Here is a 22,953-nt window from a genome sequence, read left to right on the forward strand (position 1 = left end):
ATCCTCCCGCCTCGGCCTCCCAGAGTGCTAGGATTACAGGCATGAGCCACCACGCCTCGCCACTTTTTCATTGTTAATAGTACAGTAGTCCCTCTTAACCATGGTTTCGCTTTATAAGGTTTCAGTTACCCACAGTCAACCTTGGTCCAAAAACACTATGGTATTTTGAAAGAGAGAGAAACAGAGAGAAAGAAACCAAATTCACATAACTTTTACTATAGTATAGTGTTATAATTGTTCTTTTGTTTTGTTTTTGATCTACAAGTCAGTGTCCTATCTATTTTATTATTATTGTTGTTGTTAATCTCTTACTGTACCTAATTTATAAACTTTATTACAGGTATGTGTAATATGTATAGGAAAAAACAGTACATATAAGATTCAGTATTATCGGCATAATCAGGCATCCACTGGGGGTCTTAGAACATATTCCTCAAGGATAAGGGGGGGACTACTATATATAAAATAGTGGTCTTAACAGATGGCATCTTAGATTTGAAGCATTAGAATATGTTAATATAAGAAATGTCTGTTATTTTCTAATATAATTTTGCTCTTTACCAACCTTATGACAGAAAGTTGTCACACTGAAGGGAAAGACACTTGTCAAAACACAAAATTATAACAAATTTAGCTTAAAGATCTTAACTGGTTTTTATCTGTGATTCTATTATGGGGCAACAACTCATTCCATAAAATAGAATGAGTGTTCCAATGCCCGAGCAGAGGACGTTTGTTTTATAGACAGAAAAGGGCTGAGGGAAGCAGAAACAGAAAACAAAAAGCAGATCGGCCATTTCATAGCTATACTACTTTTCTTATAATGGGGGGGAGGAAGCTTTTTTATCATGCCTTCTAAAACTGGTCTGTTTGGGGATTTGGCCATTATCTCTCTCTCTCCTGATTTCTCAGAAGGTCAGATGAACAGCTTCATTTCTCATCATGGTGGCGTGGAACTTCAGCATGAGTAACTCCATTTTGGACTGATTTGTTGGGCTAATGCAGGAGCTCAGCCCAAACCAACAACCTCCAAACAATTTTATTTAACATACTTTAAGAGTACTTTGCTAGCTTACTTGTTGCTGGCAGAATCAGGGAATAAATATTTACCTGATAATGCTCTGGAGAAAAAACTAAGAAGTATTAATACTAACGTCAGCAACAGGTATCAACATATTCCTCATCACTCAAAATTATTTCAGTATCCAAGGGTTAACAGTCTACTACAACACAACCTTCTTCTATAAAAGAGAATTAATATCTAAATGTCATTCTCCTATTTGGGACTATTAAGATAATTAAAAATGGAAAAATTTGCCACCTCAGCTAATTCCTGAATCTGAAATAAGGCCATAAAGAAGCAAGAGAGACATAGGGAGGGTGTGCCTAGAGAAGTGAGACTGTAAAACAAATAGTGGGCATTTATGCAGTACGGAAGTCCTATTAGCTTTCAAGATGATGATATATTTTTTAAATACTCCCAATATTACCCCAGAATAAAATTACCTGCTTCATACAGATATTTTGGGAGTTGAGTTGTTTTACCACTTCCTGTATTTCCAGTAACAATAAGGAATGAATTGTCCCTCACAGCTTGAATAAGCTTTTTTCTTTGTTTCTGAATAGGAAAAGTTGGAGTAGTTCCTCCCTCCTGTGATGTGCATCCTTTCTCTTCTGTAATAACAGAAAAACAATTGTGCAATTAAAAGACCTCTAAAGATACCCCTGACTCAATTTATCAGAACTGAAAACAGAAAGGCAATAGAATCCTAGGGTTGGAAAGGATTAATCCATGACTTCTCAGTTAAATCTCCTGTGTACAATACATAAGCAAGAGTTTATAAGCCCAGAACAACTTTTTGATGAAACTGAACAACTTGAGCATTTGTTAAGGCATAATTCAAAGTACTTTTGAAAGTCGACATAGCGCATGGCAACGTATATACATGCATACTTACACAGAAGCACAAAACCCAATTTTATTAAACAATAGACCAAAAACTGGAACACAGCAGAAAATTCTCAGCTGGATTAGAAGCCACCTGTGTTTGCTTCTGATTCATGGTTCAAGTTAGGTCCCTGTTCAGAGTGACTGATATCCCAGAAGGCCAAGTGGTGGGTAACCATGGAAACTGGCTCCTGGAAACTGGCTCCCTTCATACAGTACCCAAAGGCAGGCTGGCGGCCCGACGAAGGAGGGGGGAGGATGAATGGGTAGAGAACAAAGGCTTTATGAGTCTGTTTAAGAGCAGAACGCATTTCGGCGTTGGGGTTCACTTTTTCGCCCCCGAGCAAGGTTTTCACCCAACTTGGGTCTGGGACCGCCCCCCTCTAAGCCAAAGTGCTCACTGGACGCAAAGTTCGCCGCCGGCTTGGAGGGCCAAGAGAACGCCGCGGCTTCCTCCCCACTCTTCTCTACCAGCCAAAGGCATACTTTCAACCCCCAAAGCCCCCATGCCGCAACTCCCACTGGCTTCCGTAGCGTCCCGCGGACCGCACCTCTATCAGCGATGGAAACAGCCGAGGGCCGCTCTTCCTGGAGGTCTCTTGACCGCTCACCCTCCTCCTGCCGCCTTGGCGCCCTGCCCGCGACGGCGGGAAACCGGGACATAGACCTGGCCCCGAGCGGAGGTGAGCACGTCCACCGATCCGGAGAGATGGGAGGGGAAAGGCGAGGACGCGCCCTGATGACGTAGAGGTGTTTACTTCCGCGCGTGCGACTCGAAGTGAGGGGAGGGGCAGCCGCTCCTTGACGTGGCGCTAGGCGGCTGGAAAGCTGTGAGACCGTGCGACCTGACCGGGAGCCAAGTCCCCTCCCACAGGGCTTTCCCCCCAACTGCCACGTGTGCTCCGCCTCCGGCTGCTAAGCCATCCCGGAGGGCCCGAAGGCCCCCTCCGGTTTCCCCTCTTGAGTGCCAAAGGACGCAGCGACACCCCTTTTCTCTGCCACAGTGGTCACTATACAACCTGTTCTGCATTCACACACCTGACCTGATGTGACTCTTTGCCGGGAACTGGAACCATCCCAGAGTGTGTGTTCAACAACTCATTTTCACCATTCCCGTGTTCAAGGCACACAGCTCCTAAGTTGCAGAGCCGAACTTTTACTTAAGTAGTTTCCAAACTACTGAACAGGTCCCCAACGCTGTTCATTTCTTTCACAGGACGCTGCATTTTAATTTATTTGCATGTTTTTCCAACCCTCAACTAGACAATAAAGCCCCACAAGAGCCAGAACTTGAGAACACCACTGTACACCCAGCACCCAGTGCAGTGATTCGACTTGGGCTATCAATTGTTGAACTTGCTGCATGGATGAATGAATAATTGATCTAAGAAATTAAGCACACTTTTAATAGATGTGCATTTTTTGGAAACCACAATAGCTGAAAAGTTCAACAGATACACGTTTGAGGTGGAGTGACTTTTTCAGAAGAGGTACTTTGTAGGCAGCTCTTTCTGTTACAGAATCTGCCAATTTTGTAAATAGTGTCAACTATAACAAAATCAATGCGATGTGAAGATTGTTTCTTGGTCGTTTCAACCGTGCCTGCTGTTAGAATTAACCAACGCTTACTACCAAAGAAGACAACTCAAACTATCACTTTACTAGTCAACTAAAGGCCTCTACTGTCTGACAGGGCTTCAAAAGATGTAGTTATGATAAGGTTGTTTGACTCCAAGATTTTTCTGTGCTCATTTATCAGATTTTGAATGGTACCAAATGAGATGGAACTTTCTAACAACTTTGTATCTCAAAACCTGGGTATTACAGGAGTAGATCTGGTAATAGGAGACTATCCCAGGTTTCTCTTGTCTATTAGGGGCATCTCCCAACCTCCTGGATTAGGTTAGAAATTCAAAATATTACAGATCAGAAAAACAAACAAAGCAAAAATATACTTGTAGTACAGGCAAGGTATTGGTGACCTCAGTAAGTATTGCAGGATAGGGCAGCTATATCAGTGAAATAATATAGTCACTTTCTAAGAAAATGAACAGAATCATTTCAGACCAATGATGGTTACCTTTTACTGAGCACATATTGGTCAAATGTTTAATATACAGTTGATCCTTGAACAACACAGGTTTGAACTGCACAGGTCCAGTTATACCCAGCTTTTCTTCTGCCTCTGGTACCCCTGAGATGACAAGACCACACCCTCCTCTTCCTTCTCAACATTAAGATGAATAGGATGAAGACCTATATGATGGTCCACTTCCAGTTAATGAGTAGGAAGTATATTTTCTTTTCCTTATGAATTTCTTACTAACATTTTTTTCTCTAGGTTACATTATTGTGAGAATACAGTATATAATATGTATACCATAAGAAAATCTGCTAATCAACTGTGTATGTGATCAGTATAGTTTCCAGTCAACAGTTGGATATTAGTAGTTAAACTCTTAGGGAGTCAAGAGTTATACATGGGTTTTTGACTTCAGGGGAGGGGCTTACCCCTACCCTTGTGTTGTTCAAGGGTCAACTGTAAATTATTTTCTTTATTCCTCACAAAAACTCAGAGAGGTAGGTGATTACTATTCCTAATTTTCATATTTTAGATCAAGGTTCAGCAAGTTGCCCATGATGACAAAACAAAGAGCTAAGAGGGCCAGGATTCAAAGCCACACTAATAACCCCTACACTGTATTGGGAGATGGAATTATCTTGATCTTGGTGCCAAAATAGTGTATTTTCTTCCAATTCTTGTCAATCACATAGAACTGGCCACATTCTTATATGGGAACCACCCAATGAGAGTATGTAGAATAAAACCTGCAAGCCAAGAATGAAGAGAAATAAAAGTGAAAAACTCAAATACTGTTTAACATTGTTCATTTTATAACCAAGGACATTTAAAACATGTTACCATTAATACTCATGTGCTTGGGGCTATCCCAAATTGGAAGATCAACAATTATTTCCTGCCCAGTGAGTTTACAAATTACAATGACAAATGAGACACAAGTACAGAGTAAAAATAGAAAACACATCAGTTGAGTCTGGGAAGAAAAATCAACGTCCCCAACAACATGGAATCTATTTCTTGTTATCTTTGGGTTACAAGAAAAACCTGAAAGAAAAGATATTTAAAGAAGTGTAAGAAGTATAAATTGCACCATGCTGCTATTGCTTCATATGCAGTCTTTCAAAACGTTCTTGAATCCAAGCAATCTGTTTTGGAGCATCCAAAAGAGAAAGGAAGGAGGCTCAACATTAAAGAGCTACAGAAATGGACTAGAATATTTAAGTCATCTTCAGGAAAGAAAGGAAAGTATAGGACCACTGTCATGATGGTTAAAAGGAATAAGTGATGCAAAAAGGAAAATTATCAAAGATATTATTAATACAATAACAAAGTTTAAAATGCTAGACAAATGGTGAGATGCGGAAACCTAATAATAACAGAATCTAATAGGTCACAGAGAATGAGCAATGGTAGCAAAGTACATGGATTTTTTAAAAACTCCCTCATTTGACCAAAACAAGAGTTGTTTTGGTAAAAAGGAGCAGACTGAAGCCAGATTGTGGATGAGAAGAGAATTAAAGAGTAAACTGAAAATGTACTTAATGCATTAGGAGATGTCAGGTTACAATCAAGTAAGGTTAATGAAAGGGAGAGAAATGAATAGCTGGAAAAAGATGCTGCTACTGCAGTGTTTATGTGATGATTAAGAAAAGATTTGGTCCATGAAATTATTGAGGTAATAGAAGAGGCATTTAAGAGAGTTGAAACAGGTACTGAGAATAGCAAGTTCACATTTTGAGAAAGGAAGCCAGGTTGGAGGAAAGAAAACAAACTTTTAGTCAAGACGGGTATTATATAATGAATTTACATTTGTGGCAGATTTGTATCCCAAGATATGAGTCTGATTGTTTCCTTTTTCTACCTCATGAATAAACCAAGGGCATTTCTTCCACCCAGCCTTCACCAAAGCAGAAACAAAAATCCAAGGATGGCTGGGCACTGTGGGTCATACCAGTAATACCAGCACTGTGGGAGGCTGAGGGGGGAGGACCACTAGAGGCCAGGAGTTCAAGGCCAGTCTGGGCAACATTTCGAGACCCTTTCTTTACAAATAATTTTAAAATTAGCTAGTTGTGGTAGCACTCAACTATAGTCCTAATTACTTGAGAGGATGAACCAGGAGGATTGCTTGAGCCCAGGAGTTGGAGATTGTAGTCAGCTGTGACCATGCTACTGCACTCCAACCTCTGGGCAACAGAGGGAGACCCTCTCTAAATATATATATATCTCCAAGGACACTCCTGACCTAAGGACCAAAATGAGAGCCTCCTGTGCATGTTCAAAGTATTGGTTATTCCCTCTATCAGACAGATAAGCCCGGGCCCAGGGAGAGGACAGAGAGAGGGGAGAATGCAATGAGAAAGGAAGGATTGACAGAAGGGATATAGAGCCCTCAAAGTGGGCAAAGGAAAGGGGATCTTTTGTTAGAATGTTCTAAAGGAAGAGATTCAAAGATGAGCCATCCTCAAGTATGGACCACCCTCCTCCCCTTTAAAAATAAATCAGACACAGGCCTGGCATGGTGGCTCATACCTGTAGTCCTAGCTACCAGGGAGGTTGAGGTGGAAACAGTTTCAGCCCGGGACTTCAAGGTTCCAGTGAGCTGTGATTGTGCAACTGCACTCAAGCCTGGGCGACAGACAGAGACCCTGTCTCTAAAATAAATAAATGATTAATAATTAAAAAATAAAAATAAATCAGAAACAAAAACCAAGAGCCGGGTGTGGTGGCTCATGCCTTTAATCCCAACATTTTAGGATGCCAAGACAAGAGGATCACTTGAGGCCAGGAGTTTGAGACCAGCTGGGGTAACATAGTGAGACTCCATGTCTACAACAAGTTTTTAAAAATTAGCCATGGGTGTGTGTACCTTAGTCCCAGCTACTCAGGAGACTGAGGTGGGAGGATTACTTGAGCCCAGGAGTTTGAGGCTGCAGTGAGCTAACTGTAGTCTAGCCTGGGTGACAGAACGAGACCTTAAAAGAAACCTACAATGAGTTTGTCACTTAACAGTCTCAAAAGAGAGGGAAGGGAGCTTGTACTATGAATCAGGTAGTGTTGGACTTCATGCCACTGTTCAATATCCTATTAACATGCCCATAGGATATTAGCAATTTGAGAATTAAGAGGAAAATTATTAGATGGCCATATCATAAAATTAGAGAAGTTATCTAACTTTCAGTCCAAAAGTAAAAGATGTCATCATCACAATTTCTTTTCTTTTTTTAATCTTAGGTTTTAAGAATCTAGATACTGGCTGGTCCAAAGGTAGTGAATTATTGATTGTGCACAGTTAGTTACAGATTGAACTCCTTGTTCTGCTACTTTCCCTCTTCCCACTACTGCACTTTACTAATCTAAAAAAAAATAGAATCCAGATATTAAGATTTGAGTAATTATCACAAGACCAGTCACCAAGCAGTCATTAATTCATTTATCAATGATTTTATTTGATTGAGAGCTTAATAGAGATTGAGACACTTCTAGTCCTTGTCAATGAAAATGGTCACTTTACATGTATGCATATAAACCTTAATAAATGTGTAGAATTCCCATTAATCTACTGGTAAAATAGGGCCTCTTCCAAATGAAAGCCCAATATTTACTCTAGCTTCCTTTTATTCATTCATGTATCCATTCAGTTAATATTAGAATGCATGACTATTATATGCATGCCCTTTGTTTTTCAAGACAAGGTCTTGCTCTGTTGCCCCTAGAATGCAGTAGTGTCATCATATCTCACTGCAACCTCAATCTCCTGCACTCAAGCGATCCTCCTGTCTCGGCCTCCCAGAGTGCTAGGATTACAGGTACGAGCCACCTCGTTCCTCCTGCCTCAGCCTTCTAAGTAGCTGGGACTACAGCCACATATCATCATGCCTAGCTAATTTTTTTTTTTTTGGTAGAGATGAGGTCATACTATGTTGCTCAGGCTAGTCTTGAACTCCTAGGCACAAGTGATCCTCCTGCCTCAGCCTCCCAAAGTGCTAGGATTATAGGCTTATGCCACCACTCAGGTCTATATACACCCTTTTTAGTAGCCACACAGAGGCATAAAAATATGTGTAAGACATAGTCATCACCTTTAATGAGACTTTCATGAGTCAAGAAGATAAAATATTTAGAGGAAAAACTAGCTAAAGTGAGCAGGGAAGGCTTCTTGGAGTTAGTGGCATTGGAACTGAGCTTTGAAAGTTGGGAAGATTCAAGTAAATGCTAGGGAAAGAGTCTAGGTAGAGCAAATTTCACAAAGGCACTCATAGAGTGACAAAGATATTATTACTTATGGATTATTGAGAAAGATGCAGTATTAATGTTCTATCTCATTTACAGAGCCATGGTCTCTGTAAATCTTTCAGTTGCCTGAAGGTGGCAAGCTGGGTTTATGTGAGAAACTTCAGCCTCAACATTATTTAAAAGAAAAATGAAACAGTACTATTTCTCTGAGGGGAAAAAAAACTTTCATTGACATTTAACTCATAAAATCAAAAAGTGAAAAAGACTGAAACATAATCATTTACTGTATATATTTAGTAGTACTTAAGGCATAGATTCTGTATTGCAGATGCTTTTCATTTTAATATCTTAATTTTTATAGTCCTTATTGATTTCTCAGTTATATAATTTTTTCATAGGAGAACAAAAGGAGCTTACAAGTATTACCATTAAAATCTGTGATAAGCATTATAAAAAGTCTTTGAGGAGTGGTCAGGTTTATTAAGGCATAATTTCCAAATGATACAGTGTTTGTGAATAGTTTTATGAGTTTTGACAAGTGCATATGGTTGTGTAACCACCACTATAATTAAGATATAAAGTGGTTTCATCACTGTTATAAATTCCCTGTGCCCCTTTGTGGTCAACGCCTTCCTTCACCTCCAGGGTCTGACAACCACTAATTTGTTTTCTGTTTCTATAGTTTTCCCTCTCCAAAAATGTTATATGAATGTAATTGTATAGTACTTACCCTTTTTTGGTCTGGCTTCTTACATTCAGCATAATTGTTTGAGATTCATCCAAGTTGTAGTGTGTATCAATAGTTTAGTCCTTTTTATTATTGAGTTGTATTCCTTTGTATGGATATACCACAGTTTGCTTATCAATTTATTAGCTGAGAGACATTTGTTATTTTCAGTTTTGGGTGATTATGCATAAAGCATTCATATACTGGTTTTGAGTGACTTAAGTTGTCATTTCTCTTGGGTAAATAACTAGGCATGGAATTGCTGGGTCAAATGATAAACGTCTGTTTATAAGAAACTGCCAAACTTTTTCCATGATGGCTGGACCATTTTGGACTTTTACTGTCCATTTATGAAAATTCCAGTTGCTCTGCATCCTTGCTAGGACTTGATATTGTCAGTATGTTTGTTTTAGCCATTCTAGTAGGTGATAGTGGTATCTCATTACAGTTTCAATTTGCATATCTCTATGACAATGATGTTGAACATCTTTTTATGTACTTATTTGTAGTTCATGTATCTTCTTTGTGTGTTTTGTATTGTTTTGTTTTGTTTTGTTGAGACAGAGTCTCATTCTGTTTCCCAGGCCAGAATACTATGGCATCAGCCTAGCTTACAGCAACCTCAAACTCCTGGGCTCAAGCGATCCTCCTGTCTCACCCTCCTGCGTAGCTGGGACTACAGGTGTGTGCCACGATGCCTGGCTAATTTTTCTCTTTTTAAAAAAGTAGAGATAGGGTTTTGCTCTTGCTCAGGCTGGTCTCAAACTCCTGAGCTCAAGGGATCCTCCTGCCTCAGCCTCCCAGAGTGTTAGGATTACAGGCAGGAGCCGTGGCACTCAGCCCATGTATCTTTTGCCCACTTGTATGTGTGTGTGTGGGAAGGGTTGCTTATTGTCTTATTACTGAGTTTTGAGAGTTTCTTATGCATTCTGGATACAAGTCCTTTATCAGATATGTGCTTTGCAAATATTTTAGCCTAGTCTGTGTCTTGTGTTTTAATTTTCTTAGTTGTGTCTTTCAAAGAGAAGTTCTTAATTTTGATGAAGTTCAGTTTATTCATTTTTTTCTTTTTTTCATTGTAAGATATTTAGCAGCAAATGTTTTTTTCTTTTATAAATTATGCTTTTAGTATAGCATCTTAGATGTTTTTGCCTAATCCAATGTCATAAGGATGTTCTCATATGTTTTCTTCAAGTGTTTTTATAGTTTTAGGCTTTACATTTAGGTCTATAATAAAAAAATATTTGAGTTGATGTTTTTAAACAGTACAAAGTATCAGTCAAGGTTTTTATATAGCTAGATAGATGTCTAATTGTTCTAGCACCATGTTTTTCATAGGTGAAAAATTTAACCAAGGAAGGGACATACACATTTATTTTATTATTTTCTTTTTTCGGAGATGGAGTCTCATTCTGTCACCCAGACTGGAATACAGTGACGCAATCATAGCTCACTACAGCCTCAAACTCCAGCAATGCTGCACACCACCACACCTGGCTAACTTTTCTTTTTTTATTATTATTATTTCAGCTTATTATGGGGGTACAAAAGTTAAGGTTATATATATTGCCCATGTCCCGCCCTAACTTCTCTTATTTTTTGTAGAGCCAGGGGTCTTGCTGTGTTGTCCAGGCTGGTCTTGAGCTCCTGGCCTCAAACAATCCTTCCACCTCAGCCTCCCAAGTGCTAGCATTACAAGTGTGAGTCGCTGCACCCAGTCAAAAGCCACTATTTATTTAAACCAAAAAGGGTTGTTACCTTGAACTGACAAGTTTAAAGTGTGGGTTGGCTTTTTCGCTCCCATTACAGAGTACGGTAGAAGTTTGCAAGGAAAAATTGGTCCATTGTAGAAAATAAAAAGAAATATTTTCTTTGCATATTGGAATTATAATGTTAGTAAATTCTTGACCCTACTATACACATTATTATAGGATTATTTGTGCACGTTATGTTTTTTCTCCTGATGTTAATGCCCTTCCTCAGTTTGCACTATTACCCCTTTTGAAAGTAACCATAGTCTCCACTGTATGGACCAAGGAAGCTCCAAACGCAAATACCAGCTTTGTCTGTTCTGGAAATGACAGGCGTAAAGCATAAAGCAAGGGGCAGGAAGGTTAAGAATAGACTCAGTTCTTTGCAATCACAAGAAAATGCCCACCCAGCCATTCTGCCCTTCTATTTAATTTGTTCCTCTCCTCTGTTCTAAAAGCACTTATAATTAGGACCATAGAAAACCACGTACATCATGACCACCATTACTCACCACCGTGACCATTCTCCTGGGTAACACAGAACATTTAATAGGCCTGTCCCAGCATCTAATAACAAAGGAAAAACACATGGCAGATCACGATAATGATTTTGTGTCTTTCTGTAATGATGAAAGAAAAACCTGATCCTGCATAATAATCGCTTTGTTATTCATGGAACTTAAACAGCATTTCCTCATGAATTTTAATGTGCCATCCATTTTCTCACTACTTATCCCCACAGTTCTTTGTGAGCCATTGCAGAACGTTATTTTCTTATCTCTTTCTTTCTTTCAATGATATAATTATTCTGTCTAAACCAAAAAATTTAGGATGTCACTTTTTTACTGTATTGGTCACATAGGGCTGGTCTAGGTTGACATTAAATAATCTGGAAAGATCAAGCTGTGCACTTATGATTTCTATACTTTTTCCTTTCTGGTATGTGTGTTGCTTAATTTTAAAAAGAGTTTACTTTTTAAAAATTATCTGGAACATCCTGTGATCTGAATTTGTGCCTTTTTAAAGCAATCATAATTAGTGGCAGTCATGATTCTTTTGTTCAGTGTTCTAAAAGTTTAGGAAGCATTTGCAATATTTTTTCTTTCTTATTTTCTTTAGTGGGCATAACTCATTTTGAAATTCAGTCCCATATTATGTGTAGACAGAGTAACCTCAAAATTACCTAAGACTAGATTTAGAATTTAAGCTATTTAAGGACACAAATTGAGTCTTACTTATCTCTGTATTCTATGAAGCATCTAGCTCAAGAACTTCCAAATAAAAGGCCCTCATATAAATATTTGCTTAATAAATAAAAATTGTCTTTTGCAGAAAACAAATAAGTAGTAGATGGGCTGAGGATGAAAGGAGGAAATTGACTTTAAAGAGGTATAAGGGAACTTTTTACAGTGATGGAAATATTCTACATATTGATTGCGGTGGTAGTTACTGTATGCATTTGTCAAAAAGTATACATGGAAAATTAGTGAATTTAATTACATGCAAATTATATCTTAATAAAACCAATTAAGGAAAAGATCTTGTGATGATATCATGGTTTCCTTATAGGAAATAACTAACAACAAATGCTGTTACAAATAAGTAGCACATTCTTTACATGAACAATTAACTAATTTCAGATCAACCTTAAAAATTGTTGATTTGTTTACTGCACTTGACTAGTCTTAAAAGAATTGTTAATTTCTTGATTGAATAACCAACACTTTCTTAAATACTACCATGTGTCTGGTCGTGTACTAGATGATTTATGTTCTTAAAGTTCTCGCACCAACGAGTGCTAGGAAATAAAAAGTGTTATTTTAATAATTGAACACTGAACAAAAGATTCGTGAATGCCACATTTTTTAGAGGAATAACCATTTTATACTGAGGCTCTGAGAGGTTAGGTAAACTTGTCTAAGACTAGATATTTTATCTTTTAAAAATCAATGGATGCATAAATATAGTTTCAAAGAGGCTGAATTAAACATGTATTTGTGATTTAGGAATTTTGAGGCATCAGATGATTTTGTCCAAAAAGTACCTATGGTAATAAAAATAAAAATTTAAATTCAGCAAATAATCATTTGCTTGCTCTATGCCAAGACTGTGCTAAATATTTCAAGGAATACAATGCTGAAAATATATAGACTTTGCTTTCTAACTGTATACCATATTAACCAGGCACAGTCCCTGCACTGTGCTGCACTAAGTTTTATGTTTTTTCTCTATGTGAGATTCCAATACTGGAAACTGAGCCATCATTTCCAAACAGGGCACCTGAAATGCCCTTAACCACAGGAAGAACTTGGTTCTTACAAAGGACTCACATCATTGGTGGCGAAGAGAACTGAGGGGGAGAATTCCCATGTGGCAAATATCAGGTTGAAATTAGGTGGAGGTGAAGGACTTTTCAGAGAATCAGATAGCAGGTGTCAGTTATTGATGACCAGCTTGGCATAGACGTCTAAAAATGAGGATCTCCAAATAAGACATTACTTAAGCTAGACAGGGATTTAACCCCAGAATGGCAGGGCCAAATTGGATAGTCAATTCTCATGATGCCAGGACTCCAAGTAAAGTTTGGAGTCCCAGAAACCAAACAGTACAAATGCTAAACTTTACTAGACCACTAGGTAGATAGTTCACTCTCCACTGAAGGGTCTCATTTATTCATGTCTTCAAATAATTACAAGTGTATACAAATTACCTGTCCCAGGTGCTTTGCCAGGTGTTCGAAATACAAAGGTGAGCAAAAATTGACATGAATCTTGCCCTCACAGAGTTTGTAGTTACAACTAAAACCTTATCAATAGAAAGAAATTATCTGGACAACTAAAAGTATATGTAGAAAAAATTAGCCGGGCATGGTGGCCCGTGCCTGTAGTCCCAGCTACTCGGGAGGCTGAGGCAGTAGGATCTCTTGAGCCCAGGAGTTTGAGGTTGCTGTGAGCTAGGCTGACGCCACGGCACTCACTCTAGCCCGGGCAACAAAGTGAGACTCTGTCTCCAAAAAAAAAAAAAAAAACCTTATCAAGAGCTATTATGAAAAGCTCAGTTGTATGCTTAGAGCATATACCTGGTGGATTAAGGAGTGAAGCTTGGGCTGAGATTTGCAATCTGAGGCTGGAAAGATAAGGCAGGAGACTGAGCATTTGAAGTTTTGTAGGTTGTAGGGATTTTGATCTTTATCCAGAGATCAATTGGAAAACTAGTGTAGATTTTTAAGTAGATTTGAATTTTGAAAAGATCACTCTGGATGTTGCTGGAGAGCAGATTGTAGATGGATAGGAGAGGGTTCAGAGACACCATTTAGGGGCTATTATAGCAGTTCCAGGCAAGAGATAACAGTAGCTTTGATCACAAATGTACTTCCCTGAATAGCCTAAGTGCTTTTTAAACTGAACTTTGCAATCGGCCTTGTCCTTTGGTCTCCATCTTTTCCCCACCCCCATCTACTTTTAAAACCTGTTTACAAGGACATCAAGCCCTTACTACTGTGAGGTCACAGCCCTCAAAATGTACATTACTAAATGTTTTCAAATGTCTTTGCCTCCATTTTTACTGGTTCCAACAGATGCTCTCTACAAGCACGCACGGAGCATTCAACGAGGTCATTTCAGGCTAATGTGTGGTCCTTGAACAGTACATTATTGCTCTAAATAAAATAACTGAGAGAATTTGCCACAACATAAGAGATTTTGTAAGAATTTAAATGAAAGGTGGTGCCCCCTTTTTGAGAAGTTCTTTCAGGAAAAATCTTTCTTTCTATTTAGTCATATAAACCACTTGCTTACTGTGGACATTGTAAGAACTGGGGTTGCAATGGTAAAAAAAATATGCAGTCCCTGCTCTCACAGAACTTGTATGCTAGAAGGGGAGGCAATTAGAATAAAATATAGTAAGTACTATAAGATATGAAGTACAAGAGACAAAGGAGACATGATAACTAAGTGCAATACGATATCTTGGATTGGACCCTGGAACAGGATAAGGACATGATGGAAAAATTAGTGAAATGTGAATAAGGTCTGTAGTTTGGTTAATAGTATCAATATTATCATAGCTATATTCATGTCTTAGTTTTGACAAATGTACCACGGTTATATAACATGTTAACATTCGGAAAGCTGGGTGAAGCATGTATGGGAACACTGTACTATCTTGCAGCTCTTCTGCAAATCTAAAGTTATTCCAAAATTAAAAGTTTGCTGAGAAAGGAGAAGGAGAGAAGAAGGAGGAGGAGGAGAAAAGGAAGAGAAAGAGGAGGAGGTGGAAGAAGAAGAGTAAGATGATTTGGGAGCCCCTAGCAGGGGCACCCAACCTAACTTGGGGATCAGGGAAGGTTTTGAGGGGAAGGGATGTTTAAGCTGAGAATCGAAGGACAAACAGAAGTTAACCAGTCAAGAGATATTGGAAGAGATGTCCAGAGATAGTATATGGAATGTTTAAAGTTCCAGAAACAAGAGAAAGCATGACGAATTCTAGGAATTGAATAAAATTCAGTATGGCTAGAGCTTAGAATCGGGGGGTGGGATGGGGAGGAGAGGAGTGGTAGAAAATACAGCTAGAGTGTTAGGGCACCAACGGCCTTAAAAACCATGTTGAGAAGTTTGAATTCTGAGGGCGATTCCAAGAAGAAATAAAAATGATTGATACATATATTTTTTTAAAACCTACTTTACCAGTAGTCAAAGAAATGAAAATTCAAGTCATTGGATAATATTTTAACTTAATTACCAAATTTTTTAAAATTATAATATTCTTTGCTGCTGAAGGTATGAACAGAGAATTTCTTACCCTCTGCTGGTGGTGTTAATCTTTCTGGAAAGCTATTTGGCAATTTAAGTACAAAGATCCAAAAGTGTTCATATACCTTTATCCCTTCAGTTTCACTGGAATGTTATTTTAAGGAAATAGTCAGAAACATAATTTTTAAATTAATGTAAAAAGAGGTTCCTTATCATTATTAATAACAATACAAAGTTTTAAACAATCTAGGTGCCAAAAATAGGGACACAGTTAAGTCATTATATTTCCATATGATGAAATATTATGCAAATATGAAAAACATTTACAAAGAATTTTAATGATACAGATTATATATATTTATATAATATGTGCATCATCTGTAGACAGTACTGGCTACATAATTTGCTGGGCCCAGTGCAAAATGAAAATGAAGTATCCCTTGCTTAAAAATTTTTAAGAATTCTAAGAAAGTGGCCTATCATGGTGGCTCTTGCCTGTAATCCTAGCACTCTGGGAGGCTGAGGCTGGTGGATGGCTTGGAGGTCATGAGTTCAAGACCAGCCTGAGCAAGAGTGAGACCTGTCTCTACTAAAAATAGAAAAAATTATCTGGGCAACTGAAAATAGAAAAAATTAGCTGAGCGTGGTGGTGTGTGCCTGTAGTCCCAGCTACTCAGGAGGCTAAGGCAGGAAGATCACTTGAGCCCAGGAATTTGAGGTTCCAGTGAGCTATGACGACGTCACTGCACTCTAGGCAGGGCGACAGAACAAGACTCTGTCTCAAAAAAAAAAAAAAGCAACAATGGAGCCTCAAACCAAGTGTGGGACCCTTCTGAACATGGGCCCTGTGTGACAGCACAGGTTGGATGCCCTTGTAACTGGCCCTGTCTGTAGAAAAAAAAAGACTGCAAGAAAATATCCCAAAATGTCAATAGTAATTATCTTTGGGTTTGGAGATTATTGATTTTTATTTCATACATTTAAATTTTTTGTCACAATAGACATATTACTTTTATAATCAGTAAAAAAAAAAAGGCATGTCTTCTAAAAAGACCCAAATTATACTAAAAGCAGTGCTACAATGAATTGCATTATATTTCACTTCCAGGCTCTTTTAAATATCCATTTGGGGGCCACTGGAAATAACAGATTCTATTTTTAAAGTTTCTATACTGTGTTTTTAAGTCATTGTAGAGAATAGAGCAGGATATAAAAATGAAATCAGTTCTTTGCTAAGTCAAAAAAAAAAAAAAAAAGCAAGCACAAGCTGAACCACAAATAACACATCCCATCTATTTTTGTCCCATATATAGAATTAGCTATTTGGTTGGACATTGAACATTTGCTTGAATGGTGTAATGCTGAAAATTCCTTCTCCAGCATCCCTAGACTTATATTCATATAATTGGCAGCCCACACTGGCAGAAGGAAGGCCTATAAGAGGCCTATTGCATCCTGAGCACTTACTTAAGTCCAATGAGGGATTTAGCAATACATTTTTTTTAAATGGAGAAAATTGTATCTGAAGACAATAAAAAACACTTTAAATGAGAGAGCATTAAGTGAGTTAAAAATAATACAGAGGGTATTTACAATGCATTCTTTTAGAAGTTACACAGAGAAGCTTTTAATTGAATTCTTTTTTTTTTTTTTTTTGAGACAGAGTCTCGCTGTGTTGCCCGGGCTAGAGTGAGTGCCGTGGCGTCAGCTCACAGCAACCTCAAAGTCCTGGGCTTAAGCGATCCTACTGCCTCAGCCTCCCCAGTAGCTGGGACTACAGGCATGCGCCACCATGCCTGGCTAATTTTTGCTACATATATATTTTAGTTGGCCAGATAATTTCTTTCTATTTTTAGTAGAGACAGGGTCTCACTCTTGCTGAGGCTGGTCTCGAACTCCTGACCTCGAGCAATCCACCCACCTCGGCCTCCCAGAGTGCTAGGATTACAGGCGTGAGCTACCGCGCCCGGCCAACAAATTGAATTCTTAATGACTTATAATTAGTTATTATGTTTTGGCACTAAAGAAGTACAAAAGCCAAGGCAAATCATTTAATCCTTTTAGTGCCCCAAAGGACAATCTGTCTAGGTACAAGATATACCTCTGCAGACTCCTTGAATATAGCCTTCATATTTTGGTATATTCTCTACTGTATTGCACACTCAATTAATGCCTCCCCTTGTGCAATTTCAGACAGATGGAATATGAAAAAGAAAAATGATTAGTTATTTGTCATTCCTTCCTTTCTCCTGTATTCTATTAACTGTGTTTCCTGAAGAAAAGCTTTTCTTCAGTGAGAGTACATACTGAGCAGGTAGGGAATACAAACTGAAGGAGCCAAAAGAGGGCCACCTTTTCCACATTAGAAGGGGAAAGAGACCTAAAAGGAAGATCATGGAAGGGAAGAGGAGGAGGAGGAGGAGGAAAGGAAGTATGAGTGTCAAAGACAGGGAGGGAGGCTGAAGAGATTTGAGAGAAAGTTGTGAGCCTGCTGCTTAAGGCGAGAAACTTCAGGGAGAGAGAAATGCTTCAAGTAGATATTTAAAAGGTGCTGCTAGTGGTGTATTGCACAATCCCCTCTTCGGTCCCCCTTGAAACCTTCAGTAAAAAATGTCATTACCAGCGGGGCACGGTGCCTCACACCTGTAATCCTAGCACTTTGGGAGGCAGCGGGGGGGGAGGATCACTTTAGCTCAGGAGACCAGCCTGAGCAACAGCAAGACCCCATCTCTACCAAAAAAATAGAAAAAAAAATTTAGCTGGCCACGGTGGTGCGTGCCTGTAGTCCCAGCTACTTGGGAGGCTGAGGCAGGAGTTTGAGGTTGCTGTGAGCTAGGCTGATGCCATGGCACTCCTCACTTTTGGAGACTCTGTCTCTAAAAAAAAAAAGTCGTTACTCACCAATATTTTTGTAGTGGGATTTGTGTCGCTTGGATGAGATGACACTTGAGAGCAGCCTTCCTGGGGAGTCAGAGAGGACCAAAGAGGCTGAGGTACACTCGCATTACAGGTCAGAGAGGGTTATCTGGGCAACTAAAAATATATATAGAAAAAATTAGCTGGGCATGGTGGCGCATGCCTGTAGTCCCAGCTACTCGGGAGGCTGAGGCAAAAGGATTGCTTAAGCCCGGGAGTTTGAGGTTGCTGTGAGCTAGGCTGATGCAAAGGCTCTCTAGCCAGGGCAACAAAGTGAAACTCCGTCTCAAAAAAAAAAAAAAAGAACTGGAAGTCGGTTCCCCCATGGAGGTCAAATAGGCACAGAAAGGAGCAGAGATATGTCCAGATGCGAGGAGCAAACCTACCTCTGGAAGGTACAGCAAGAGACAACAGGTAACAATCCAAGAGAGCAGTGAGTCCCCATCGGCTCGACACCAAGAAGCTGGAACATTTCCCTGCATAGATCTCCAAATATTGAGAGTCACCCGTCAGATCTATAAGCTGAAGTGGAGTATGCCTTCAGTCCCTAGGTACGATAAGAGCAGAGACTGACAAGGACAAGGCGAGGCATCCAGGTCTAGAGAGACTCTGCTTCTCAGTAGGTTCCTAAGTCAGGGATTGAGGCATAGGGAACAGAGATGTAGTTACACAAATTGGTTACCAGAAAATCTGGTCTTGGAGGCAAGTCAGAAACCCAGTTATTGGAGCCATGAGGTCAAAGGTAGTCTAGCAATGAGTATAACTTTGTGCACCAAATCACTGGATGATGGCCCTTCCCGAGGCTAAGATTTGTTCTAGAGACCAGATAGCATCTGTAGAGACAGGGAGGACATAGAAGTTGGGAGTGAGGCAGGTTCTGATAGACACAAGGAAAGATTTTACTATGCAAGTTGAATAGACTGGGGTTTTTATTAGATCAAGTCCCAGAGCAATACTAAAGTTCAACAAGGGAGATGTTTAAAAAGGAAAAAGTCCACATCTGATCTGAAGTACCCGGGACCGTAGGAATATCATGACCAGCAAATTAGGTGCAATGTTGGACCACATTTGGTAAGAATAATTTGTGTTCTTTTGTAGGATGTGCCTGTCTCTGTGAAGTTCCATGGATAAAGATTTGGCTTCAGTTTCTATCTGGAAACCTGGCACTATTTACTTACAAATTAAAAATACAAGTGAATCATCTACATGTCTCCTGGAAACCAGAGTTTGTATGTAATATACCTCAAGTAATTTGGGTAATGCTGTGGGTTGCATTTTTTTTCCTTTTTATAATCTAATTAAACCAGCTATCACTTCATTGTGACAATTTTTTCAAGTATACTCTTCTTAAAACTATTGAATTTTATTTAGTACCCTATAGTGTGAAGAATTTTGCCTCCTAGGGAAAATCTCATGTAAGGGGTCATCTCTTATTTTTTGGAGGGGAAATGGGGAGGAGTCTTCTCTGATCCTCTTCTTTTGAAAGCTATCACCCTCCTACTCCATGGGATTCCAGCGGGTCTGTCAGCCACATGGGTTTAAATTCAGAACCCGCTTGATTCACAACTTCTATATCCTCCCTCTCCCCGCAGATATCAACCATCTGGCCCTAAAACAAATCTCATGGGTTTATGAACCAGGCTGCCCAATCAGCCTACCTAATTCCCCGAAACACACAATTGCTCAAGGACAGAGCAAGTGACATAATCTAAATCCTTTCCAAAGATTGATGCAAACGCTGGGACAGTAGTGCTGCACTTTTTTCTCTGGAATTGCTAGCCATGAGAATAACATAAGCCTGAGCTATTGCTGTCTTTGCTTCCATATGGAGAAAGCCTGCCTGAAAATGAAGCCACATAGAGAAAAATAGAAGACGACAGGCAAAGAGAAAGGTAAAAGGAAAGATCTCATGGCATGATTTGCATACTTAGATCCAGTTATGCTTGAAGCAGGACCCACACCTTGGACTTCCCACTTCCAGGAGCCTGTGCCTTCTCTTTGCTGCTTACACTAGATTGAGTTGAGTTTCTATAACTTACAGTTGAAAGGGTCCAGATGTTAAAAAAACTACAATCCAGCCACATGGAGCTTCGTGGCACTCACACTGACCCTGGTCACCACATGAATGCTGACCAGAGGTAAGCATTATTAATTTTTGCTTTGTTGGAGGAACATTTGAGAATTAATTTTGTGCTATGTAATTTCCACTTTTTGCCTCCAATTTCCACTTGTTGCAATTGTATGCGAGGAAGGAGCACAGGATAAATTGAACAATAAAGGGGATTCATTTTAATTTTCACCAGGGAGTTAATATCAAGCCACAAAACTTTAGATGTGACTTGCTTTTCTGATCATCTTTGGTGACAGTATTTTGAAAGAATTTCATTCATGTATGTGCTTGCAAGTAAGGGGTAATCTTGCAAGATATTCAAGCATATTGCTCTCTGTCATTGGGCATGAAAGAAGTAGGTTTCTCTGTATCACTGGGCATTTAAAAGAATGTATAAAAATCCCTCCTAACTGGTGTCTAACGTGTTTCCAGCTTTGCTATTTGGAAGTTCAAAGCCAGTCTGAGTCTTGATCCACTACACGTGTTTTTTCTTGTCTCTAGATGCTTTGAAAATCCTTTTGTCTCTGTTGTTCTGAAGTTTCACAGTCATGTATCTTGGTGGGAGTCTTTCTCCATTCCTTATTCTGAGTGGATATTCTCACTCTGGAAATTGATTTCCTATAGGCCTGGGGATTTCCGATATTTTATTTTATTTTATTTTATTTTATTTTATTTTAGAGACAGAGTCTGGTTCTATCACCTGAGCTAGAGTGCAGTGGCGTCATCATAGATAAGTGCAACCTCAAAATCCTGGGCTCAAGGGATCCACCTGCCTCAGCGTCCTGAGTAGCTGGGAATACCGTTGTGTACCACCACACCCAGCTAATTTTTCCATTTTTAGTAGAGATGGGATCTCACTCTTGCTCAGGCTGGTCTCGAACTCCTGGCCTGAAGTGATCCTTCTTGTTCCATTATAATCTCCCCTACCAAAGTTTTCAAGAAACAATTCAATATAGAACATATTGGGCAATCCTGGTTTTCTGGAAAACACTCGAAACAATAGAGACACAAATAAGACACTAATCCTACCGTCAGAGAGCACGTGGTCTAGGGGAAACGACTCAATTTAGAATAATACAAATATAAGTTTATTAATGTGTGGTAACAATAAATAACAGACTGGTTATTTAATTTTTTTCATTTATCCTTTAAAACTTTTGGCATATCTATTTATCTTTACTCGGTAATATACTTTAAAAGTTGAGGAGAAGATCTGGGTGCCCCCTCCAAAATAAAACGGAAAACAAAAAGTTGGGGAGGAAAAATGTTTTTTACCCTCACTAAATAAAAGAAAATGATTGAAACTTTAATTTTCATTTTAGAAGTAATTACATGCAATGATATCCTAATTTTGTTGGCATAGTAATTAACAGACAGCTGCCTTTATTTTAGATGGAATTGTAGTATTTTTTGTTGTTGTTTGCTTTTTGAGACAGAGTCTGGGGCTCTGTCACCCCAGCTGGAGTGACGTGGCATCATCATAGTTCACTGCAACCTCAAACTCCTGGGCTAAAGCGATTGCCCTGCCTCAGCCTCCTGAGTAGCTGGGACTACAGGACTACAGGTGCACACCACCATGCCCAGCTAATTTTTTCTATTTTCAATACAGAGTCTCGCTCCTGCTCAGGCTGGTCTCAAACTCCTCACCTCTGGGAGGCCAATCCTCCTGTCTCACCACTATATATTCACCACTATACTAAAGAGGAATGAAGGAGCATCTTGTTATAGGATGTGGGCTTGTGCTGGTCAATTTTGGAGGGAGCAGGGGCTTGTTCTAGATTGAGTTCTGTCAAGAAGCAGGGACAATTTGATCATTGGGTATCTTTTTACCTGGGAGGCAGAGTCACTCATATAGTTACCACAGGGGGGTATTTTGTTATTTTTGTGATTGTTTAACTGTCCTCGTCTCTGTCCCTGTTCAGATGCAAATACGGTGTGACCTTGTTATTGTCTTGGTCCACCATGGTTACCCAGTGACCTTGTCTGGTTATTATTGTTATTTTGTGAAGACGGTTTAGTGAGGGAACACTGTGGACGAGTTGTTAGCTGCCAGCTATAAGCTGTCAGGGCCATTTGGTTGTTACTGTTTCACTCTCTCAATCGGCAATTAATCTTGGACTCAGACCTGTGCTTGAGTTTCCACATGGGACTCTATGAAACCCAGGTGACGAAGTATGACCAAGAGTTTGGGAGAGGGGTAGGCCCCCTGTTTCTGTCTAGTTGCCATGCAATTACTTAGGGAGTCTCCTGCTTCAGGAATGCTCTTGGCCTGATGGCAGCGCCCGTGCCTGGGCCGGGGTCCGGGGGCGAGAGGGAGCTGCTGCCCTCCAGTGGCTTCCCAAGTAATTACATTACCAGTGACTGTTATGCTTAGACTCCCTGAGAACTTCAGGAACACGTTGGGGAAGGGCAGAGCACAAGGAAAGCAGAG

At 39.5% G+C, this 22,953-nt stretch overlaps 1 protein-coding gene and 1 long non-coding RNA gene across 2 annotated transcripts in view; both read right to left on the bottom strand.

Moving 5' to 3' along the window:
- Positions 1-2,752, bottom strand: part of DHX40 (DEAH-box helicase 40) — a 40,804-nt gene extending 38,052 nt beyond the window's left edge. The window contains exons 1-2 of the mRNA XM_045525630.1: positions 2,500-2,752; positions 1,507-1,674 (exon numbers count right to left, since the gene is read on the bottom strand). Coding sequence (XP_045381586.1) covers positions 1,507-1,674; positions 2,500-2,611 — 280 coding nt within the window. The 5' untranslated portion in view covers positions 2,612-2,752. The remainder of the gene's footprint in view (positions 1-1,506; positions 1,675-2,499) is intronic.
- A 2,282-nt stretch (positions 2,753-5,034) lies between these two features.
- Positions 5,035-22,953, bottom strand: part of LOC123620411 — a 33,368-nt gene continuing 15,449 nt past the window's right edge. Inside the window, exons 2-3 of the long non-coding RNA XR_006728835.1 lie at positions 11,258-11,312; positions 5,035-5,075 (exon numbers count right to left, since the gene is read on the bottom strand). This is a non-coding gene — a long non-coding RNA (uncharacterized LOC123620411). The remainder of the gene's footprint in view (positions 5,076-11,257; positions 11,313-22,953) is intronic.

Source organism: Lemur catta, chromosome 15 (assembly GCF_020740605.2).
Source record: "Lemur catta isolate mLemCat1 chromosome 15, mLemCat1.pri, whole genome shotgun sequence".
In the NCBI taxonomy this organism is placed as follows: domain Eukaryota; kingdom Metazoa; phylum Chordata; class Mammalia; order Primates; family Lemuridae; genus Lemur; species Lemur catta.